The sequence below is a fragment of the Sardina pilchardus genome, chromosome 11, assembly GCF_963854185.1.
Source record: "Sardina pilchardus chromosome 11, fSarPil1.1, whole genome shotgun sequence".
NCBI classification, from domain to species: Eukaryota; Metazoa; Chordata; class Actinopteri; order Clupeiformes; family Clupeidae; genus Sardina; species Sardina pilchardus.
Genome location: NC_085004.1, coordinates 13,634,500 through 13,659,523, shown reverse-complemented (window position 1 = coordinate 13,659,523; position 25,024 = coordinate 13,634,500). Strand labels below are relative to the sequence as shown.

General features: G+C 41.4%; 1 protein-coding gene across 1 annotated transcript in view; it reads right to left on the bottom strand.

Moving 5' to 3' along the window:
- Positions 1-25,024, bottom strand: part of luzp2 (leucine zipper protein 2) — a 90,450-nt gene that overhangs the window by 25,965 nt on the left and 39,461 nt on the right. The window contains exons 2-7 of the mRNA XM_062549199.1: positions 15,728-15,839; positions 12,045-12,115; positions 8,053-8,134; positions 5,269-5,331; positions 1,123-1,185; positions 202-264 (exon numbers count right to left, since the gene is read on the bottom strand). Coding sequence (XP_062405183.1) covers positions 202-264; positions 1,123-1,185; positions 5,269-5,331; positions 8,053-8,134; positions 12,045-12,115; positions 15,728-15,839 — 454 coding nt within the window. The remainder of the gene's footprint in view (positions 1-201; positions 265-1,122; positions 1,186-5,268; positions 5,332-8,052; positions 8,135-12,044; positions 12,116-15,727; positions 15,840-25,024) is intronic.

Sequence of the window (25,024 nt, the reverse complement as noted above, 5' to 3'; positions counted from 1 at the left end):
AAAACAGGACTGAAAATTGGATAGGATGACATGTTGAGGCTCCCAAATGCGTAGGCATTTCTCTCAAGGCAGAAAGTCAATGATCTGAGACTCAATTAAGCTGGAGGCCTGGCTGGAATCACCTTTTGAAGGTGGACTGAAGCACCAGTTTACCTCTGTTAAGGGCCAATAATGAGGAATCTTTTTTTGGTTGATGCTTACCTTGAAAATTAAATCCTTTTTGCCGTACCTCAGCTCTTTCAGCTGCGCCTGGATTTTTTTGGACTGCAAAAGGAAGATAAGGAAATGTGCGTTAGCTTATTCAAATAGTGAAATTGGTTTTAGATCACGTAGCAGGATTTTTTAGAGCCACAGCAGAGGACTCTTTTGTGGACGCTTGCTGGGCAAAGCTTCCAGTCAAAGGAGGGACCTTCACAAAACGGTGAAATATAAAAATCTTCCCTTCAGTGAACTGCAAGGCCCACACAATGATACAGTCACGCACTGGCGGCCTGCCCACTGAATAAATGCTCAATCCCACTCCCATAGCTATCCTGCCACACACACATACATACCACAACACACACACACACACACACACACACACACACACACACACACACACACACACACACACACACAGACACACTCACACACACACACACACACACACACACACACACACACACATACACACACACACCACAATCACAGCACAGCACACACACACAAGCTGTATACATCTAATGGGTAAAGACAGCCCCCTCCCCAAACAGATTATGGTGTTGTAAATGTAATTACTGTACATAACTGCATTGTAAAAAATAGTGGTTAACATCCATAGACACATATAAATGCTTACAATAAAAAAAATAAGCCATTTGACAGGCTTTTTAGCATGACATTCACTGAGTTATAATTAGATATTCAATAAAGCTTCATTTAATTGTGTGTTAGAGTGTGTGTGTGTGCGTGTGCGTGTGCGTGTGCGTGTGCGTGTGCGTGTGCGTGTGCGTGTGCGTGTGTGCGTGTGCATGTGTGTGCGTGTGTGTGTGCGTGTGCATGTGTGTGCATGTGCACGTGTGTGTGTGTGTGTGTGTATGTGTGTATGTGAGAAACCCATGTAGTGAAAAGGGAACTTGCCTCCTCTGCGTGGATGTCACAGAGCTTGTTGCCGGACAGAAGTTTGTTCTTTAGGCTTTTGTTCTGTTGAAAAAAAATATGGAAAAACAAAGATGCACTGTAGTAGAGATTGATGTTTGTGCTCTAGACCAGCTAATCCATTTGTGATCTGAAAAAAAAGAAGTCTGTTGTATAGAAGACTCTTTGCTTTGTTGTTGTCCCCAGTGACAAATACATTTCTTCTCGAGTAAGCCTATTATGACTCCTCAAGGTGACCTAGGTGCGGGGCGCTCTCTCAGTAATACGAGGGAAATGAGAATGAAGGTCTGTCTCAAGATGGAGTGACAGCTCAGAGAACACTGCCACAAAAACGCCTCAATCCCTCCATTTTTCATCTCCACGTAGTCTTAATGGCCCTCTTTATAAACACAACGCTTAGGGAGAGGGCAGATAGTTGTTCTGTCGGGGTGCCAGTTATTTGTTGCTACGGACAAAGGCAAGCACATCAATACTAAAATAATGTGTTTGTGCAGATACAGGAAACATTGGGGTTGAGTGTGTGTGTGTGTGTGTGTGTGGGGGGGGGGGGGGGTGCTTTCTTTGAGAGCATTGTTCGGTTTAGTATATTTGCAAGGAGCTTTCTGATACCCGTGTATGCTGTATGGCTTCCATGGGTCAGAAATCAACCCTGTGACACTGATGCCTCCAGCAACACCACTCTCATCCCAGCCATATGAAACCCTATCTCATCTCCTATCTTCTGTCTCTTTTGTTCTACACACACACACACACACACACACACACACACACACACGTGGTTAATGAGGTAGAATAGCTGTGCTATGTGACTCAATGAGGCGGAATTGGCCTGGAATCAAGTCCAGGCACTTGCATCTCCTCCTCTTTCTAAATAAGGGCCATCCTCTGTGCCTGCTAGAGAAATGGCAGCTGTCATTAAAAGTGACATGTGGCCACACCAGAACAGACCCTGAGTGAAAATGAGATCCATCCGAGCAGATATGTCATTGTACTGTGACTTTTTATGCGCAAAGTGCCAACTTTCCTGCAACGCTCCAGTGTGGCTGATGGGACCACTCTAGGCAATGGCACCATAACAGATAAGGCCTGTCTGTGAAAGACTTTGGAGCAGCACAAGATAACAGCCAAAACGTTTTCAGGGCATGCATGTGAGCCTAAAAGAGCAAGCGATAGCACTTTTTTTCATGACACAAATTTTATGACACATTAACACTCCCTTTGGTACAATTTAAGAATGAACAGCAAGTTCAGTAGCTCCATGTGGCATACAGCATACTGGCACGGCACCATGCAAAAACATATGCCCTTTAGATTCAGAGTTACCCAAATTGTGGGCAGTGGAAACAAGTATCGATAAAGGTGTTTGATACATCATTCATGATGAACTTTGTGGTTTAGAGCTTCATGGTGGTTGGTTGGTTCCATGCTGTCCGCTATGCGCTGTGCAATTTGCATTACCATCAATTTGCATACCTCTTATTAAAGTGCACCCTTTAAGAGTCATTGCATGAGAAAACCAGGCAGAGGTGGGAAGATGGGGGTCGGCCAAATCGGCTCATACTTTGTATATGTGAGAACTATGAACAGCCATATACTTAAAACCCTCCAGCTGTTTTTTGTTATGGAGTTCTGGGACCCCTCTCAGAGACCCTCAAAAATCCAACAATTCATGGCTGAAAATGACTGAAATTGCCATTTCTACCCTGATTATCCTGATAAAGATATGAACATAAGCTTTATATTTCCATAGAGCCTAGGTAGCATAGTTTTAAAGACCAAAAGGTGCACCGAGGGGTTATCTACACCACTGAAAGCAGAATTTTCCTCCCTCTAAATTGCGGTCATTTTTAAGAAACATTATCTCGTATTCGCAGTGGCTTTGGTTGATGGTTTTACTGTTGCTGGAGAAAGGAACATCTACTGATTCAAAAACAATTGTCGTCTAATTGGGCCACACATAATGTGTGCCGTGCCAGGAGGGTCTTTAGCAGAATTTGTCGTGTTTTGGCCTATGATAAACCATATTCAGATCGCCATCACATGGCCATACCATGGCATTACATCACAAACAGATTTAATGCCAGATGTTTGCGATGTAATGGCATGGTATGGCCACTCGGTGACGATCTGAATAGTCTAGTTTCAAATGTATGACAACCAAGAGCATCAATGCATGCAGAGGTCTGCACTCTTTGAGTGCTTTTCTAGTTAATTAAAGCTTTCTTTAACAATTTGTCATACAGTGACACAAAAATTGACCATAAATGACCCTATAGTGAGATATTATTACCTGGTTTATTATACTCCAAAATCCGAAAAAATACCGGAAAGACCCTCCTGGCACGGCGCACATTATGTGTGGCCCAATTAGACGACCATTGTTTTTGAATCAGAAGATGTTCCTCTGTCCAGCAACAGTAAAACCATCCACCAAAGCCACTGCGAATGTGAGATAATGCCTCCTAAAAATGACCAATTTTAGAGGGATGAAAATTCTGCTTTCAGTGGTGCAGATAACCCCCTAGTGCACCTTTTGGTCTTTAAAACTATTCTACCTAAGCTCTATGGAAACATAAAGCTCGTGTTCATATCTTTATCAGGATAATCAGGGTAGAAATGGTAATTTCAGTCATTTTCATCCATGAATTGTTGGATTTTTGAGGGTCTCTGAGAGGGGTCCCAGAACTCCATAACAAAAAACAGCTGGAGGGTTTTAAGTATATGGCTGTTCATAGTTCCACATACTTATCACATATACAAAGTATGAGCCGATTTGGCCGACCCCCTTCTTCCCACCTCCTGCTTGTTCTGCCTGGTTTTCTCGTGCAATGACTCTTAAATGTATAGATCTCTCACTCTGGCCTATAGGACACTGACTGGATCTGCTCCCAGCTACTTCAGTTCTTTAATCACGATGTACATTCCCAACCGCCCATTGCGATCTTCTGAGGAGCGTCTGTTATGTCGACCAACCATACATGCTAGGTCAAATTGTAGATCCTATTCTTCAGTGGTTCCGTGTTGGTGGAATGAGTTGCCCAGTGCTCTCCGTTCCAGCAACAGCTTTGGATCTTTTAAGAGGGGTCTTAAGGCATATTTATTTAATATGCACTTAGTCCTTTGAGTTTGTGATGTGTTATGGTTTGTATAATAGTATTGTTTTGTTATAATTTGTCTATTGATAGAATTTGAAATTTATTTTGCTATTGTCCTTAAATTTAGCCATACCATGCTTTAGTTATTATTATTATTATATATAATTAACTGAGTGACTTATTTGATTGCTATTCTCATTTCACTGTTTTATTTCTCATTAGGGTAGTGCTTAAAATTATTATTTTACTGTTAATATTACTATTCTCCCTAGTTTGTAATTGTTCACTGTTAATTGAATTTGTATTGTTATTTATTTGTATGTCGCTTTGGACAAAGGCGTCTGCTAAATAACCATAGCCATAGCCATAGATCAGTGGTTCTCAACCAGTGTGCTGTGAAGTAACGTGAGGTATGCCATGGAATTTTAAGGAACCTAATCCACTGTTATACAGGCGCATGAAATAAGCTACAGTATAGGGTCATTTTTAAAGGCAAATGACAAATATTAAAACGCTCAGTAACTAACATCATGTGAGCATCTGCCTATCACTGTGGTCCCAGCTCATGAACACAGCTGTGGAAAAAAATATGGGCATAAGATATCCATGATATTGTCCAGCCAACAATGGGCGTTGCCATGACAGCTCAGTATTCAGAAATCTGTTTTTCTATGGTGGTAGACTGTGCTTGATGTATCCTAAGCCATATAAAAGCAAGCTTATATTTTTATGTCAGTCTGCAGTCATATTATATAGAATGTCCCTAGGCCTATTGAATGCAAAATTGTCAACATTTTGAAAGAATGTTACAAATGTAAAGAGAATGGATGGAAGATGAAAACCGGATGGATTTCTGGTTTAATTAGCAAGGTGGGCAGCTTATAATAGCATGTGTGGCATACTTTATAATCAGCAACCACAAGCTGGTGTGCCCTGGTGTGCCAAAAATGTGGAGAACCTCTACAGATAATGATGAAACATGTGGTAAAGACACTGCACACCATAACCCCAAGAGACTTGGCATGTACTGTACCTCTTGTTGCAGGTCCTTAATTATCTTGGTCCTCTTCTCCATCTCCATCTTGAGGAACTTGATCTGCAAAAAGGAGAATATGCCACCCTTAATAAATGTAGAGCAGTGCTACTCCATTGTAATTAGAGTTAAACATAGGAAAACAGGACTATAATTTGAAATAAACTGCAGAGTTTGGTTAAAAATTACCATTCCATAAATGTTTTATCCACCAAATAAGTACATTCTTCAATAAAACATTTTGCAAAGAAGTAATTGCCCATAACATGTCCAAACAGTAAGTAAACCAAGAATAGCCTCCCAGGTCTACTTACTCTGTCATTAAGCATACACCATTACCTTGCTTAGAAGATATTTGTTTTGTTTTATAACTTCTCAGGTAATGATAAAGCAATTGAACAAAAAAGAAAAACACTGTTCGGCAAGAAAATGCAACAGGGCCATTCCTGGATGTGGTGTTATGTCATCATGAGAGAAAATTTCCACAAACAATATGTGCTGTGTTTCTAAAAATGAACATGATCTGCACTGTTTACATTCCCATGGGGCAAACGCAACACCAATCAAACCATATTTTCTACCTTTGGCCCTTACATTGAATTCGCCGCGCTCAGTCTGAAATGTCAAACACCCTAGATTCTAATTCCACTCTTCTGCCTCGAGCAGTGGCCGCCACCATGGGGGAAAAATGCATCTAATTGCAAGCTAAAGAACAACATCTGTGTGTGTATCCAAAAGGCCCAGGGCAGGGGCTAGTTTTACAGTAATTGACTTGCAGGTAATTATAAATTCAGCTATGCGCATCTTCACACAACAGACCTATATGCTGTGTTGTTTTAAGCTAGCGAGCAAACAAACACAAATGTGCAAATATTGGGACACCGCATTTGTATGTCAGCCCTCTTAGCCAGCAAAAATATTTGAATGCTGCTCACTAGAGGCTCCTAATTTATGCACTACTCATTTTGTGTGCTCTGAATGCACAGTATGTCTGTACTGGACTGGACCGGACCCAGACAATACGAGACTGTGGTGGGGAGCTGTGACAGAGATGAAGATGTTGGAGGGCAGCTGATGGTTCAACATGGGGAGAGAGAGAGGCATTAAAGAGCCACTTTGCGCTCACAACAGGGCAATATTCAAAACGGTCTCAAAGCGTCTCCCATTTCCATTATAGAGGCCTTTAGAAGACCACAGAGGTGAATTCCGCTGTCACCCATCAAAAAATCACCATCAAAGCTCCTGAGCTGCATCACTGGTGGAGGTACAAACGTGCTCTTGTCACAGACAATATCACGTTTGAGTGGATATGAATGCCCTTTGTGTTATTAAAAATGCTCAACAGAGGGACAGAAATTCCCTACGAGATTAAAGCCTGCAGCCTAAGCACACAGACATATTGTCATGTTTCTCTCTTGGTGTCACCTTTTAGGCTGGCTGGCTGGCAGACACAGTGAAATGGCAAACCACAAAGTAAGTCACTGGACCGATTCCTCCAAAAATACAAAAAAATCAGGCCCAATCCATGCCCATACTTTTCCATACTTGTCCATAGCACTGATTATGTCTTCAGCTGAGTGGGCATACTTCTGCCATTTTTAGGTTGTGAATCTCTGTCACCGAATGTGTAATTAGCATCAGATGATGGCGAACTGGGAGCGCAGAACAGCTCAGGCTGGTAAAATGCAAATTTTCCCCAGTGATTCATTCAGATTCAACACACGGCTGCCAGAGAGCTCTTCTCCTGCACAGCCTTTAGCGAAGTAACGGGGGAAGAACGAGACTAGCTGGAGAAAAGTTCCAGAATGCAGTCTCTCATCCCCTGCCACTGAGATGCCTCCCACTGTTTTCCAAAATTAACATACTCCACACTTAATAAATATAAAAATACATTTTAATACTTAAAAGTACAATACACACCGGTCTGCCTCTCCACCATATAATCTGTGACATTAATTAGACATCCTGTTTTGATTTCCTGATAATTAGCTTTAGAGGGCACTTGTGCAGACGGATGCTCACAGGACCGTGGTGCCACCACGACAGGAAGAAGAGACACTGTTTAACAAGTGAGTTGCATCAGTCATGACTAAACACACTGTGCAAACAAACCTACTTAGCTTGTTGTTGTGCAAACGTGCTGATGTGGTTCTCATAAAGCAGTCGGTTACATGCGAGCAGATGAACACACACTGTTGGTTTCATCACGGACAGATGGCTAATGAGCTACTCTGGATGCTAGTGACCACCCAGGTTATGGAGAAGGCGTATGTGCTTCGGCTGCTGGCTAATTGGTGGAGAAAAGCGCCCGGGCACTTTGTGATCGTACAGTCAGTGGCCAACTTCTATACAATTTAGGAGGTGTGAAATGAATATGTAAATTATTTTGAGGGGAAAAAAAAAAGAGGCGTTAAAATAACATTTGCCTGAGAGTGAACTAATGATGCAAGATATGCCGGGGTGACTGTTATCGTCTCACTGAAGCGAATGGAGGGGCATGAGGCAAAGGCCTACCATGCATCTGACAACTTTTAGCTGGGGCACGCCGTGCCGTTTATGCTTGAGCGAGGCCCACTGGAACGTGATGAGAGGGGCTGACAGGGGAGGGAGGCGGCGGTGCCAGTGGACTCGGTTTGGATCCTGTCACACTCGCTCTCACCTAACCAATGATTTCATACGAGGGGTAATGAAAGCAAGGGTTCAGGTAAAGGGGGGAGAGGAGGGAGGGAGGGAGACGAGCATTGGCGGGGGAAGGGGGGGGGGAGTGCCGTTGACATGGCTTACCGTAGCCTGCTGCTTCTCTGCTTTCTCCGTCGCCTCATCAAGCTGCTTCTGCAGGGCCGTCTGAAGCGACTTCATTTCCTCCCTGTGAGTGTGTGGGTGTGTGTTTGTCATTTGTGTGTGTGTGTGTGTGTTCATGTGTACATGTGTGTGCAAGAGGCAGAGAAGGAGAGTAAAGCAATAAGAGAGAGCTCTAGAGTGCCTGAGTGTGCATTGGAATAGAGCATGCATGCCTACATCAAACAGGAGCAGTAAATTGAATTTTTGAAGTGTGGTCATTTCCATTGTCAGTGCAACTTGCATGAATTCCAAATGCCCACTTTTCAATTTTTTTCAGTGTTAGTCCAATTCCATATGAACAGTTTAAACCATACATATGATGAATAGTATTTTGTTGGAGGTTGCTCAGTATATCGTCTTCAGATATGAGAGCTTCAACAGTAGCAATTTATTGTTTATTAGCAGGAATATTGGAGTGAAGGCAGAGCTGAGGGTTAGGTTGGCCAAACAATGTAATTTACAGAAAGAGCGGTATGACTGTCTGGTCCAAAGATTTTATATGAAAACATCTCATATCTACGGTCCTTGGTTATTTTCCTAATAACTTGCATGTGTGTACATAGGGGTACATTAAATGGAGCAGTAATTCCAGGTTAGTGAGCAACATCTGTGATATTGGGTTATTTAGTATGAATTAACATCGGTTTAAATCATTTAAAAGGTGTGGTATATAGGATTTAGGGGATCCTTTAGCATGAATGGGTTATAATGATTTTTATCGGTGTAATCACCCTTAACTATGAATCAGTGGATTATCTTATGACATAGGGAGTTGGTCCACAAAGCAGTAACTCTTTAGTAACAGAACACAGGCATTAGAGAGTGCTTTTTGCATTTTTACTTTGAAGTGGCAAGAAAAGGAGGAATCAGTGGTTGCTGAACTAAATTTAATCTAACACAATATCTGAATATATTGTGGCCATGGACGACGGCACTATTTTGTATGTAGCCCTTGGCACCTGACAAACGCTGTATGCTGTATTCTCCTACTGTACATGCCTGTTTAGAAACTGCCGGTAGATGACAGACAGCATCATTAACATCACGGTAATAATAGCATACTGTTTGAATCAGTGTTTTGCACAAGACTTCTTACTTTTTTGGAGATGTGATGACAACTGCAGTTTATGTAAGAACTAAAGCCATCACAGCTGATGTTTGTGATATTCCTGTGGCAGATGCTGCAGCGCGGAGACATACACCCGGCTCCATCTCGCTAGAAGCATCCATCTACAGTCCCCTGTACCACTTAATTGCTATTCAACCAGAAGAAGAACACCACTTTTCACAGGGACCCATTATCTTGAACGGCCAACAGCTATTTTAAGCTATGGATTTTTTTTTTTTAAAGCTGTCTGCAGAAGTGAACAACGTATCAGAACTATTCTTATTAACCATAATGTCTAAACATTCTAATTGTCTCTGTTTTATTATTATTTCCTGTGTTCTCTTATGCAGGTATACAGTATACGGTAACACTTTATATTAGCACACACATATTCACCAGTAATTAGCTGCTTACTAACATGTATATTAGTAGCATACTAGCCATTTGTTAGTCATTATAAGTCACTAATTAATACCTTATTCAGCAAGACCTTATTCTACCCTTACTAGACCCTTAATTAAGAATTTCCCCTATGTAAGCTCCTAATTACCCCTTATTCATAGTTATGAAATAAGTTGCTGCATATGAATTATGACTTAAATATACATGGCTCAGTATGGGGCTTGTAAGGTGGTAGTACAACAAGAACAGTTATTCACCCCTAATAATACTTATCAAAGATGGTCTATTCAAACTGAACTAGACACTAAACCACGTGTGCTAATAGTGTACAAACAACTAATAATTAAGTCTTTGTAATGCCAAATATGTTCCCTATTCTAAAGTTGGATCTTTGTTCACATTTAATTCACAAATAATTTGGCACTATTAACCCCCATGTATGTATACTGCCTCATACTAAAGGAGAAATCTGGTGTGATTCAATCCTTAGCTCTGCTGTTTGAGGTCAGTAGGGAAGAATAAGATGCTGTCCGTAAGGAAAAGAACAGAGAATTTGATACAACATACAGTAGACCAAATAGCAAACCCACAACTTATTCACACCGGAAGTCTTATTTATGTGACCCTTCACACTTAAAAAAATAGTTTTGCATTTGAGACTTTTGAGTACTCAGGAGCCAAGAAAGTTAGCATACAAATATATCCAGGTTCGCCTTTCTCGCTATCTCGTATTCATTATATATTTTGTATTTGTACTAACTTAGCTGTCTGCTTCTTGTGTAGCCTACTATGTGTTGTAATACAGTTAATAATTGTGAATAGGAGGCAACTTTAGTTTAGGGAACACATGGTGCCAAATGAATTGTGAATTAAATGTGAACAAAGACACAACTTTAGAATAGGGAACATATTTGGCATTACAAAGACTTAATTATTAGTTATTTGTACACTATTAGCACTGGTGGTTTAGTGTCAAGTTCCATTTGAATAGACCATCTTTGATAAGTACTATTCGGTGCGAATAACTGTTCTTGTGGTACTACCACCTTACAAGCCCCATACTGAGCCATGCATATTTAGGTCATAATTCATATGCAGCAACTTATTTAATAACTATGAATAAGGGGTAATTAGGAGCTTACATAGGGGAAATTCTTAATTAAGGGTCTAGTAAGGGTAGAATAAGGTCTTGCTGAATAAGGTATTAATTAGTGACTTATAATGACTAACAAATGGCTAGTATGCTACTAATATACATGTTAGTAAGCAGCTAATTACTGGTGAATATGTGTGTGCTAATATAAAGTGTTACCCAGTATACTGAGCTTGTGCAGTGTTAGATGAAAAATCCCCTGGGTTTGTCACATAAAGGCTGAGCTGCACAGCCTCTCCTGCTATTGAGTGTCGGCAGGAATAAAATCAATCCACACCTTACGTTCAGGGAAATTGAATTCTGTCACTGTCTAACCTGGAGCCGCTAAGAGGATGACCCTTAATGGATCTAATCTGTTGCTATGATGTTGTCAGGGAGAGTTTACGTGGTAGCCGTGTGGAGAATTAAGTCTAACCGACTGGAGTCTGACTTGGGGTAAATGAAGGCAAAGCCAAGTGAACTATCAAGCATGCTGCAATTTCAGGGATAATCACGCTGCTGTTTGAACTGATGAATCAGTAATCTCTTTTCTCATTGTTTGATTCATGGGTTTATTAGTCTGATCTTGGTGCTGATTTGGACAGTGTTCTGTATTCTGAGCATTCAGTTTTGGATAGTGTTCAGTATTCTGAGTTGTCTGTTTTGGATATTGTTCTGAAACTACAGTATATCTCCATTATTAGTAAGATGACAGATTATTCAAGAGGCCGTAATTTGAGGGCAATTGCCTGGTGCTAACTTGCCAATTATAGTGCTCAGGTACTGTACGTTCAAGAATCAATGTGCGTCAGTCAGCAGCAGTCATCATCCCAGTGCCATCATTACTGTTGTTTTTACAAAAGACTATTGTAATATTTGGCTAGTAAAGCGCCCCTTGGCAGGTTTTAAAGTAAATTCTTGAGGGCAGACGGTAATTCCATTTGATGCAGCACTCTATTGATTCATCAGATAAGTTTTAAATAAAGAAAAAAAATCATTTAAAGTGCTCTGGGGAGAGAAACGAGATTACTGATGAAAGCAATAATTTTGAGGAACAGAGGGAGGGTTCTACATAAAGGAGTCCAAAAACTGTCCAACAAAAAAAAAAAAACAGTGGTGATGTTACGCCTTCCTCTTTTCTTTGAAATATATGAGAACAATTTCAGTTGATTGAAGACAATCTAGAAAAGACTGCATTATCTGATACTGCCATACATATGGAATAGAATGGAATAGACCCGTAAAGAGGGGAATGGAAGAGGAAAGAATTTGACTGAAGTCACACAGATTTACCTCTGTTTGTGGCTGAGCTCCAGAATTCTTTGCACATCCGTCTTAGCCACGGAGTCATCATTCTTCAGCGTCTGCGTGAGAGCGGTAGAGAGAGAGTGAGGGAGAGAGAGGGAGTCTTTTATTTTCAGAGAAAAGTCTGCGGTGCTACAAGAGTCCATACTGCCTTGCTTCAGTATCCTTCTGGATAAATCATATCCCCATTTAAAATTGTAGTTCCCAGACTGCCCGTGTGAGCGTTTAGTATCAAATTACATGGCTGGGGGAGCCATATAGTGTATCACAGTGTATCAGTTGTTTTAGCCAGCATTATAAATTCCTGTGCATCACCTTATTGACAAACGACTGTGGATATCTTTCTGTTTACTTTCTGACATGTTTATTTTGATCTAACCAATAAATGTGACTGTGAACTCTGCACAGTAGCTTAGGTGATGCTGGTGTAGATTTTTAGCGGTAGACGTCACGTCATCACTGAATCATCGGTGTTAGCAACTATACAATTAGAGCGCTGTTTTAATGAGGATAGAAATTTTAAGTGCCCTCTACCATGAGAGTGGTTAAAGAGTTTCCTGTCCTCATTTGCCAATTTCGTCGCTCAGCATTTCCCCACAAACACCAAACACTGTGACTCATAACTCACACGACATGAATCACCATTGAATATCAGCAATTTACTATCATATACTCTACGCCGTTTGTTCCATGACCTTCTCCAAGTGTCCTCTTTTAGAATGAGACATTTTGCCATTGTGTACAGATGTATGAGACTGACGGCAAACCCAAAGATGGAGTGTTTCCGGGGTGACAGAGATGACCTTAATCTCAAGAGCTCTTTTCAGAGTTGCCATTAGAGTCATCCTGGCACCTGAGTTTACTTAGTTGCCTTTGATTCGAAACAAACACATCAATAAAGAGCCTTCGGCAGGGCTTTTGACTCAAATCAAGGCTGAAATCTGTGTACTTCAGAGGAAAATGGATCAATGAAATTCAAGAAACAATCAATGCCAATTGAACAGAGGCCCTAGATTAACATTTAACTGTAAGATAGCATTCATTTAGTCTCACACAGCCTCAAGCAAGCGCATGCGGTTTGGTGCAACAGTGACTTTAAAAACGGCACGGTAATATATTTATATATATGGAGTCTAAACACAATTCTAGAATTAATAATGGAAATTAATGGAAGCGCCCTGAGCAGCAAGATTGCATTACTGGTGTACAACACAAATAAATTGATATTACAGGACACAGCATGAATACAAATGCAGGTGCAACCTTGAGTTGACCCTTATTGTTTGAAAGGCCTGTTTAGATTCGTGATATTACGCAAGATCCGAAGACAGAGACATAATAATATGACCATGCCAAAATATCTTTGTCATCATATTTGTTGTTTAGACTATCATTCATTATTTTCAATTACCCAAACAAGCTCTTTCTCTCACACACACTGTCTCTGTGCGTGTTTTTGTGTGTGTGTGTGTGTGTGTGTGTGTGTGTGTGTGTGTGTGTGTGTGTGTGTGTGTGTGCTTGCATGTGTACACGCTATCTCTGTTTAGCTCTCTCTCTCTCTCTCTCTCTCTCTCTCTATCTGTGTGTGTGTGTGTATTCACACACAGTTGCTGAGCCGTATAAAGGCTGACAACCTGATGTCCGAGGCATGCTGGCATGAAGCCACAGCTAAGGTTCACCCAGCAGCCCCTAAAGCCTCTGCCAAGTCTATGAGGTCCATCAGGCAAAGTTTAATTATCATAAGCTGACCCACAGTGTCGGGGTATCTCATTATGAAAATAAACACCACCAAAAGACAGTCTTCCAGAAAAGGTTAATCAGTCACATATACATAATTGATCACATTAGAGTGGCTAACACTGATGATAACTATATGTCTGACCTTAAACCTCTTTACTGGCACATACAGTATGTTCCAAATAATGCCCCATCTACCAAATTCCAGTGGCATGTCTGGCCAAGGCAGTTGATAACACCCACACACACACTGACTGGTATATATACATATACACATACTGTACATACTCTCTCTCTCTCTCTCTCTCTCTCTCTCTCTCTCTCTCTTTCTCTCTCTCTCTCTCTCTCTTTCTCTTTCTCTTTCTCTCAGCATAGCAATGCTTATATGCAGGGCCGGCTCCAGGCAGGGGACAGAGTGGACTAAGTCCACCCAAACATTTTTTGTTTTGTTTCGTTTTCAGTGGTACATCTGGACATTGAACAACCTCAAACCCATCTGGGACGTAGATGACTTATTGTTGAGTGTAATGGTAACTAGCTGGTACATAGCTGTGCAGTAGGCCTACTGTATGTGTGTTAGGTAAACCCCCCTCCTGATAGCTTAAAGGACAATTCTGGTCATTTCTCACATACAGTAGATCTCTGTTTCTCAATATCACTGAGTAGCCTACTGTTGAAAGAAAGAAAACAATCAGTGCAATTTTGATCCAATTTCATGGCTTTGCTATGTTGCCCGCCCAAAATTTCTGCAGCCCACCCAAATGTAGAAGGCTAGAACCGACCCTGATTGTGTGACTGCTGCTTAATGGCAGAAGTGTACAATGCAATGCAGAATGATACAGATGAATATTAATGAATCGCCAGAGTACACTTTGTTTGTTGTTGCAAAGTTTGTTGCAAGTCTGTACAGACATTCTGTACACTCAGCACAATCATACATACATGCATACAGGTGCACGCACACAAGCGTAAACACACACACACGCGCGTATAAACATACACACACACACACACACACACACACACACACACACACACACACACACAAACTTACACTGACACAATATAACGGGCAGTAGGTCGTATCATAATGAGCATATAAAGTACACTTGAGCAATGCAAATTCAGATAGGCATGTGGGTGTCACCAAAGAATACTTTGTTGTGAGGTAGTGCACACAAGTTTGTGACCTTGTGGAGAATGTGAGTATGAGTGTGGCTTTGCAACTGGTGCATACTGTGTGAAATGTATGTTTATGCATAAGCAAACAATTCACCTTCAACAATCATTCAGCAGCCAAGGGTAGAGCATGTAAGACAATGCATTGTGAGAGTAGAGATGGAGAGCAGTTGAGAAGTACATACAACACTGTGTGGCGGTTATGTTATGTACCGCTATGCGGTGCGTCTATTTCTGAAATGAATTCTTTACACTTTTGCAGTGCACAGGCAATTTCGTGTGAATCTTTACAGTGTCTGCAATAGACACTTATAGTACACCATGAAATGCCGTTACCTCTGCAGGCATTGAGCGCCTACAAACGAATGCAACTAGGGAGAGGGAACTGAATAGAAAGAATGTTCTTTGAAGAGGCATGTTGGTACCTCTGCTCAATAGGTGAATTTGGCCCTCTAGCTGAATATGTGCAACTGCCTACAGTAGCTGGTTCTTTTAACTGGTACCATATATAATATCAGGACTGTCATTTCATGGCCATCAACTCACATCCATCTTTTGCAGAATGCTTTACAGATCATTTATTGTTCGCTCTCTCTCAAGGGTCTCTTTTGGCCGAGTAGTGACATTTCATTTTTTTAATGTTTCTACTATGCGTCCGAGAGATTACTGGGGACCGTCTCTCAAAGTTCCTGTAGCATTCACGTCAAACTTATTTGAACTGCGAAGGCTGTCAAAGACAGAAAGAGAATACTCACCTGAAGGTTTCCTTTTATGCTGTCTAGCTCCTTTGAAGTTTTGGAGAGTTGCCGTAAGATCCCTGTTCTCTCTGTGAACACCTCCTTCAGCTTCTTCTCCAGGCCCTCATAGCTGTGGAGGAGAAGAAGAGATTACTTCATTTATACCGCTTGCCTCTAGAGAAAATCAGTTTAGTATGCCAGAGTCCCGAGTGTGGAGCCTGGAGAATTTGCAACAGGCATTTCATGAAGATTAACATGCACGGGAAGGATGGCACATTAACCCTGAAGATGGAACCATCCTTACTGTAGCTGAAGATTTTAAATCTCTAATCTGCTGATGTTTTATCAGGAGAATGTGGCATATGGTGGCTTCTTTCTCCACAGCTAATTGTGAAGCCAACTGAAGGGAATGAATGAAATTCGGAATGAAAAAATAGTCCAATAAAAGCAGAAAGAAGCCAACTTCAAGGGGTTGGAGGGTAGAAGTTCTCCATGCAGTGTGCTGTTTTATGCATGACCATCCCCTCATTCAAAATACTGTTCTGGACATTGCACAGGCATAGGGAGGGAATATTCACAGGCCCCGGAGAAAGCACTGATCAATGCATTCTTTTCTCTTTCACCCTATCTGTGTCAAAGTGCCTCTCCATCTCTTTGCCCTCTTTTCTCACTCTATCCCCCCTTCTGTTTTACCCCTCTCTCTCTCTCTCTCTCTCGTTCTCTCTCCTCCCTCACTGTGTGTCTATTGCCCTCCTTCTCTCCCTGTCATCTGTGCTGGGAGATAAAGATATGGGAGACTGATGTCTGACTGCTTCAGGTCTGCCTGCCCTACACCAGATGGACCACAAATCTAAAACAGAAACACTGAGCTTGCCTCGCTCAAAACATCAACACATTTATTCGCACACGCACACACACACACATATGAATACATATGCACATTTAGTGCTATACAAATAGACATGGGCAACATGTTCGATAGGGACCAATTAGAACATTCACATTGCTGCCTTGTGAGCAACAAAACCACAGAAGGCCCCCATTGCTTAAAGGAATGCATCATTTTGATACGCTCACACAGCACGACTTATGGTGGAGATGATCAACAACACCAATCTGAATGGTGTTGGTACTGCTTGATTTTGTACATGTAAATAATGCTGGCGGGGACTAAACAAAAGCTGTTGTCTTGCTCAAATATATCCGGGCGTTTACAGGCATGTATCCAAAGCCCCTCAGCAGAGCAGAGCATCGCATTGAATCTTGTCAAAAATCACGTCAACATCTCCAGCACAATAACACATAAATCAGTAATAGAGGGAGCACCTGGGACATAAATAATGCATACAGCATTGCACCCTACGCAGGAATCCTTTCCTCTTGGCATCTGTGAAATTTATACTGGATGCGTGTGAATTCAGAAGATTTTTTTTTTTTTTTTTAAAGGACAATTTAAAAAAAGAAAAAAAAAAAATCACCCTGCGTCTGCCAAGGCTGTTACCCAAGGGAGTCGGCTCATCTGGCTCTGTTGGTCTGCAATTGGAGCCCCACTGACACAGAAACAGCTCTATTGCAATACTACAGATAGCTGGCCCCCGTTCACGTTCGAATGAGGAGTAAATTGGTCATTACTGTGTGAGGGGGAAAAAAGAAAAAGTGCGGAATGCATAATTGTGCTGTGACCTCTCCTGACACGGATGTTCTGGCAAGCTCTCACACACAGGAAAAAGAGTTGGATTGCTGAAGTGTAGTAATGAGAAGCTGGGTGTCAGACAAACGGGCTTATGATCACTCTCTGCAGTCTGCACTACACTGGTGCCAGTGATCACATAAGTGTGGTAGGGAAAAAGAAAAATGGCTCCATCTAATTTGTAGTTTATTTTCCTTCCAAATTAATGCAGGATAGCAAGCAGAGATGACCTGTTGTTTTCTGACCTGAGAGGGCATGCACCTTATTCTCAGAACAACGTAATTGTCTGGCAGAGCAGAAAACCAACACATTTCAGGGGAAAGAGAATTGTAGGGAAGGATGTTATGTCTGTAACATGGCTGTGGCTATGAAGCCAATCAGTGGATTATAGCCTCAAGATTATGCAAATACTGAAACGTTCAGATGTGTGGCCTCACTTTCAGAGGGGAATGGCGTGATATGCATAGGAGATTAGCTTTGATTTACTCATTAGAAGATTAAGTGACAACGTATTAAGGGACGTCATGTCATTGCTAACTCGTTCAATCACTGATTTACCCCCCCCCCCCACACACACACACACATAGTTTCTCAAAGGTTCATTATTCATATCATGCTTAATCCCAAATTATTGTCATATTTACATAGTTCATTGCATCATAGTTGCTAGTTGCATCCTGTTAGAGGTCTTTACCAAGACATTTCCAGAACTTTCCAGGCTCAGTTTCCAGAACACTGACTGCACCCTCTGAGGAATGCAGTCTAGCAGTAGTGGATGTGATATTAAATGAAGACTCGGAGAGTTATCTGCTGCATCATTTGCTAATGTGTATTATCAGTTGGTTTACATCTGAACTGTGCGTGTGGAGGATTCTGCAAGTATAATGATTTGTATAAGAGAGTATACTGGCAGCACTATCAGAACAAAAAATTGTTTGAGGTCTCCTTTAGACAAATCCCCCCCCCCCCCCCCCCCCAAAAAAAAAAAAAAAGACATACTGCCAAACAAAACACTTCAAATGAACGCACCAAAACTAGTTCACAATGTAGAAAATATTTGTTGGTGCTAGACTGCGCCATGGCAACTCTGGTTACAGCACATGGGGACGATCCGCTCACTTTCGGAGAACAACTGTTTCTGTGGCCCCGGCAGCGCCTGAGCTAAATGAAGTTGACCCTGCCATATAATGAAGAAGTGCTGAGCTTTGGGCCCAGAAGAAGGAAAAGTGCTGAGGTGCACAAGCCAACCTCACTGATACAGCTCAATAAGGGTGGACAAGGCCAAACAGGAGGCTGGGCCGGGAGATGTGCTCCACTCGACAGGCCAGGGACAACCGCTTCTCCACTCCAGCTCTCTGGTTAACAGTTATTGACCCAGGCCCTTAGAATAAGCATTAATAGCTTAAAGACGTTCTTTTGCCTTTCATGGCTGTACTGTAAAAAGAGGGGGGATTGGATTATGTTAAGAACGTCGGAGACCTTCTTTCTTTATTGTACTAAATCATTCTGCTAAGCCCAGTGTGCAGAAAGAAAAAAATGTCAGAGCGCCCAAAAAGGTTGTCACCGGTTGAGGGGGCAACAAACAAACTCATTATGTCTTGTCCTGTTGTCAGTCAGTTTAATTTTAATAGCAACAAATTAGATAGTTGACTTTTCTGTCATAGACATTATTGCCTGACAGCAGTTGTAGAACTTCCAATTTATACGTGGATTTATAATGCCATTAAGGGGATGCAAATAAATAGTTTTAATGAGGACAGCCCAAGGGTTGTAAGGAGATTGATGCATTGCTTTAGCTGAGCATGACCACCAAACACCTGCGACAAAATCAATCAGTCATGTTTACAGAGTCTCGTCTTGTGCAAATATCCCATATGAGCAGAATATTAAGTTTGTCGCCGTCTGAGTTTTTGACACTAAATCTCCCGTAATTGCAATAATACTGAACTGTGTGTTAGACAAAGCTTATGTTGCAGGCCCAATTTCCCATTGACCGCAGATGAGAAAGATGTCAAGAATCGAGTGTCAGAGGCCAGGTGTACAGACGAGTGTAGGAGGACAGGCACCAGAGGCTGGGGACGAATAAGGGCTCTCTGCAAATCTGCCATTTATCCCCAATCAACTGGAAAATACGACAGCTTGAGAGCTATGTAACCCATTTTCGTCAGAGCTGTTCAGTTCCTGAACGCTTCCAACATTAGCATAGCTAATCAGCAGCTTTGTTCTCCGAAGCTCTGCTTGTGTTGGCCTGCAAAACCAAGCCCATGCGATTTCAAGTGCAGCATCTGTCTGTTTACACTAGGACCTCTGAGACTGCGGGCATTTACGAGTGATATATACGGCGATATGTAAATACCAGCTTGCTAACCTCCAGCCATTCCTCACATGGAAAGCGCCAGAAGACTGATGTGTGAGGGACTCATAATGCTAATGGAAATAAATCTTTGGGCAGCAAACCCTTGTAAGCCACAACACATATTCCCTAAACCATTCATCTATTTAAAATCCTCACCCCTCTCCTTCAACCAATTATGAGTTTGGTGCTGATAAGCATGGGCTGTCTTCAACAAGCTTGGAGCCAAAGGAGAAAAAACCCCATCAATAGGCAGTGCTGTGGTGTAGTGTTTTTCGAGACAAGACAGAAACAACGCAGCAGGTTCAAAAGCCATCCACGTTAATATTGTGTCTGTGCCCTTGAGGCCAACATTTGGCCCGAAATGACTTTAGCTGAAAATGTGGAATTTAAATAAGGCAGCTTGCAAAGCAAAGATAACACGAGGCAGCGAAGCACAATACAAATCATTCACCACAAGTCAAAACTTCACAGCTGATCTTAAGAGGCCAAAATGTCAGTAATTTGCTGGAAAATTTGCCTCCTATTAAAAAAAAAAGCCTATTTGTTAAATGTCTTCCAATGTGAGGCCATACATGGGTCTTACTTTAGATTAAAACTGGTAGAGTAGCATTTACTCAATGGACAATGAATGACCTCTTGAACTTAAGGGTAACTCTTTTGTCAATTTACCCACTGCTGAAGTGTAGAGGAAAAGCCAGGCCACCCTAAATGCCCACTTCATTAAAAGGACAGGTCGTGAGGATACACAAAATGTCAGCAACAATGTCACAACTAGATATTACTACACAGGAGGTCATGGGTAGGATTACTCAGGTAAGGGTTGTCCATATGTAAGTGATTGAGTATAAGAGATGCACTTTCACATTCATTGTGTCCACATTTGTTCCCCAAAACATTATCTGATTGGCGGTCAGAGATATTAATTCTTTATATTTGGAAAATTATGAAGTAGATCTGGTAAATAAGTTGCCAGTGCCAGTTGTCTTTTGAATTACAACTTTAACAACCATAAATGATGGTTCAACAAGCAGGCTTTGGTACAGTACAATCAATTGTAACTAGAAAAGCACTCAGAGAGTGCGAAAACATAACCACCTCCTGGATCCAGACGGTGATATGGATCACTCCCAAAATTGTATTGTTTCTTCCTTCAGACCTTCCCTGAAAATGTCATCAAAATCCATCCACAACTTTTTGAGTTATCTTGCCAACAAACAAGCAAACAAACAGGCAGGCAGACAGACAGACGGACAAACCCCAATGAAAACATAACCTTCTTGGCGGAGGTAACCAGGATAATAACCCACCGTCAATGTCCGTAGCCAAGGAAAGTAGTACAACAAATTGAATAGGTTGGCTTCTTTTTAAAGTGCACCTCATGTTTCCTCTCTGTGCTATAAACGCATGCCTATATTGCCTTCATGAGTGAAAGCCAGGGAGTCAGCGGCACTGCGGCCTTCAAGAAGTCCTGATGCATGGAGCTAACGTCATGGAGTTCTTTGACTCCGTCTCATCCATTAATTCCATAGATCAGGACACCTCAGTGGTGATTATCCCTTACACAGTTCTTCACAGTTGTAAAATAACTTAATTATTAACTTGCTGGAACCTGAATTATTGATATACTTTACTTTACATTTCACTATTTCCTTGGATAAATCCATCTGATTGCGTAATTCAATAGTTGTGCTCAGACATGGCAGGTTTGTTATGTACATCCAGTTTGGAATGAGATACAATTTTCTCACATTGTGTAGCTGTTAGTATAGCCAAGTGAGTATATATTCAAAGCAAGTGAGTTCTTAATAATACAAGACAAGACAAATACACAAATCACTGGCCTTATAGTGGGGCAGACCTGTTTTGTTATTTCCTCATTTTTTCTTATAATCGTATTTCAGTGGTGACTTGGACATTGCTGACTGCATAGTGAGCCAGTGGACCCTAAAACACTTTCTTGAGAAAAATTCTACTTGTCATGTCTGCAATTGGCCCCAGAATACAGCCACATTTGTTACACAAGCATCAGTGAGTTATATTTTTTTTGACAGTCTCAAACTGTTTTAAGGAGTAGTGGAGTGAATTTGGTTGCCCTGTTAACTAGAACAGATGACATCAATGTTTGCCTTTTTTCCTGAATGCTTTGGACTGGTCTGTGTTGACTGCAGTAGCAAAAATGTATTTTTATCGACTGAGACTTCAAAGGGAAGTACAATGGGAAATCCATTAGGACAAATTGTAGTTTTGATGATAGCAATTCACTGTGTGTGTTGCCAATATGAACTTTGTGGGATTTGAAGCCCATTTTCATGAGTAATCTCGCTTGTATGCGTATCAGCAGACTCAACAGAACATCTAACATATTCTCAGTCTTGGTAAAACATGAAACATCTGCGCAGTCAGGTTTTGATGTAGCTTTTATTTTATCTCAATATCATCAACAATTAACTAGATGATGACTAGCTTTCATTGTCAGTTACTTTACCCAGTATAAAATCAACTAATTTGTTCATCACTTGAATAGTGTGATATTTTTAGAAGTGGAATTAATTGAAATAGAAATACTTATCATAATGGATGAATAATGCAGTAATTTCTTGCAGGCATATCCATGCATAAATGTCAGCCAATTACTTCCCAGGCTTTAAAAGCCTTTGTCGTTCCGTAATTTCCTGTGTGAGAAAGACATTTTTCCTGTTTTGTTCCCATCCTACATGGAGGGCAGATGAGAAGAGTAGGTGTCTGACATAATGTCATCGCTTATCACAAAAATAAATAAATAAATAAATAAGCACATTGCATTTCAGAGGCAGGAATCACACACCCATGCACTGAACAAATCAGTGTGTGTGTTCGTGTGTGTGTGCGTGCGTGCGTGCGTGCGTGCGTGCATCCGTGTGTGTGTGTGCATGCGTGCGTGTGTGTGTGTGAGTGAGCGGGCGAATAAGTGAGTATGCATGTGAGTGTGGATTTGATGCCGCTGAGCCTATCTATATTTGTGGTCTTTTTTTGTCATGCACATATTTTGATCCTTTCCTGCCTTAGATGCGTGACACAGTCATCTTCCTAGCTGTGGGCCTGTCTCTGTGGGGATATTTTATCAAATAAAGCTCAGGTCAAGCTGGCTAGTCCTGCCGGTATTAAACTTGACTGCCCCTTTAGAGAGGACAGTCTGCTGGGAATTGGTTTTTCAGTTAATTTAATAACCTGACCATGTTTGTCCCCACTGTGTGATTTTTAAACAAACGTGTGTACAGAAGGGACTTCCAAAACATATTCCTTCCAAAATATCAGGTCCCACAGTAGGGATCAATGAATTTTTCAAACATTCGGGGAAGGGATTTGGGCCTCTGAAATCCTTGTGAAATACATTGTGGGGATAGCACATTCAAAGCTAGAGCTCTGTTCACATTATGTTCATGGTGATAATGGAAGTAAAATATTTGAATCACTAATAATGTATTAAGAGACTTCAGAGAAGCCTTTGGTCTAAAACCTCCAAGTACTTTATAGGGTTACTCAAACTAGTGCAAACAGAAGAAGTGTGCTTACTCCTAATTCTGCTTCAAACTAATCCAAATACCGCTAGCCCCACAATGGGAGGAAGATGCCAGATATTCTCCATATTCTCTCAGACAACCTGTCCACCAGAAATTGTGTGAATTTTGCCCATGGCTCCGGCTAAGGCATAGACAGCATAATGACGGATGATGAACACGTCGAACAGACATGTCTGCTAATGAGGACGGTTTTGTTCTCCCTTATGCCGTGAACAGCGTAATTAGCACCCCAAGCGCCATTACACAATTAATACTAACATACATATTTGACATAAAAAGGAGGCAAAAACAGAGAGGTAGAACAGCATATACTGTAGTCTCTATAGCTACAGTAGAAAACGCAATGATTTAAGGGCATGAGACCCGTCAGAGGCTTCACATTCTCCTCAGGGTGTACCATGTTAAAATATTCTAAATGATGCCCTAATGGCATCTTCATAGACACCTGAAGTTCATCGCTGAGGACAGTACAGAGCAGTGATCAATCGAGACATCTAAAGGGGTCGACATAAGAGACTGCCTGTTGTCAGGTGTCAGGTGCAGTTGAGCATGTAATGCCAAAGGGGATATAGCACCCTGTCCGAGCAGTGACTGTACCAGAATTGTTTTGACATGTGGTATATCACGATTATGTAAAATTCGTGCCAATGCTGTCATATCATAACAAGTGCAGGGATTGTACATTTTATTTGCCAGAAAGGTTATGTTATCATGCTGTTTTCTTTGGCTGTTTTTTTTTTTTTTGCTAGAATAAAATGCCTCAGTCAATGTGAGCCAATGAGAAATTGACTTGGTCCAAGAAGGATTTGACCATCTATGGTGAAGGACCATTCACCCTTTGTTTCCTCTCAGTGGTGCTTCAAAGAAGGCTAAAAAAAAAATCTAATTATGTTTGGTAGAATACCAATACGGTGAGTGGTGCTTTTGTTTCATTGCGAAGGGCACAGAAACATTAAAAATCAATCCGATCCCATTATGCACAGATACCAGCATTGACTTCCACACTTGCCTCTGCTGATAAGACGTATGACAAAGGACACCAATCTGACAGACCCAGCCAAGTCAAAAGAATGACCTTTAGGGTTCATCTGTGATTCGGGAGAGTAAAGCGCTGTAGTGGGAGGATTCCAAACCCCACTCTGGACCCGAAGCAATTTCCAGAAGACAGGATGCACTTGTGCTCACTCAAGCATTCACGGAAAACAGACCAGCAGAATGTCCCTCCATGCCAATTCAGTCTAAATGAAAGCCGTGTATTTCAATAGGATGAACCCCAGCGAGAGCCATATTGGAACTGGGTGTGTGTGAAATAAGGCCAATCTCTCACAATGAAAACCAGAGCGCCTCCCATATTTTCCACATTAACCTATCTACACAGAGGACAGTGTCACACAGATGATAAGCTATCTGGATTTTTTTTTTTAATGCTCTAGCATGACTAACTGATGTCATAGCTGAGCATGGCTGTGTCTGAGAAAGACACCACGGACCACAATGTCACGTCCATCGTCTCTTGAGAAATGATCACGGAACCCAATTTGAGCCTCTTCTCTTTTTTTCTTTCGTTCTTTCTCTTTTTTTTCCCAGAGAGGGGAATGCTGCCGCTAATTGCATTTTCCCGGAAGTACAATATCTGTGTGCACTCTACTTACAGTGGTTCAGATTTAAATGAAAATGATAGGACGCTTCTCTCTGACTGAATTATACAG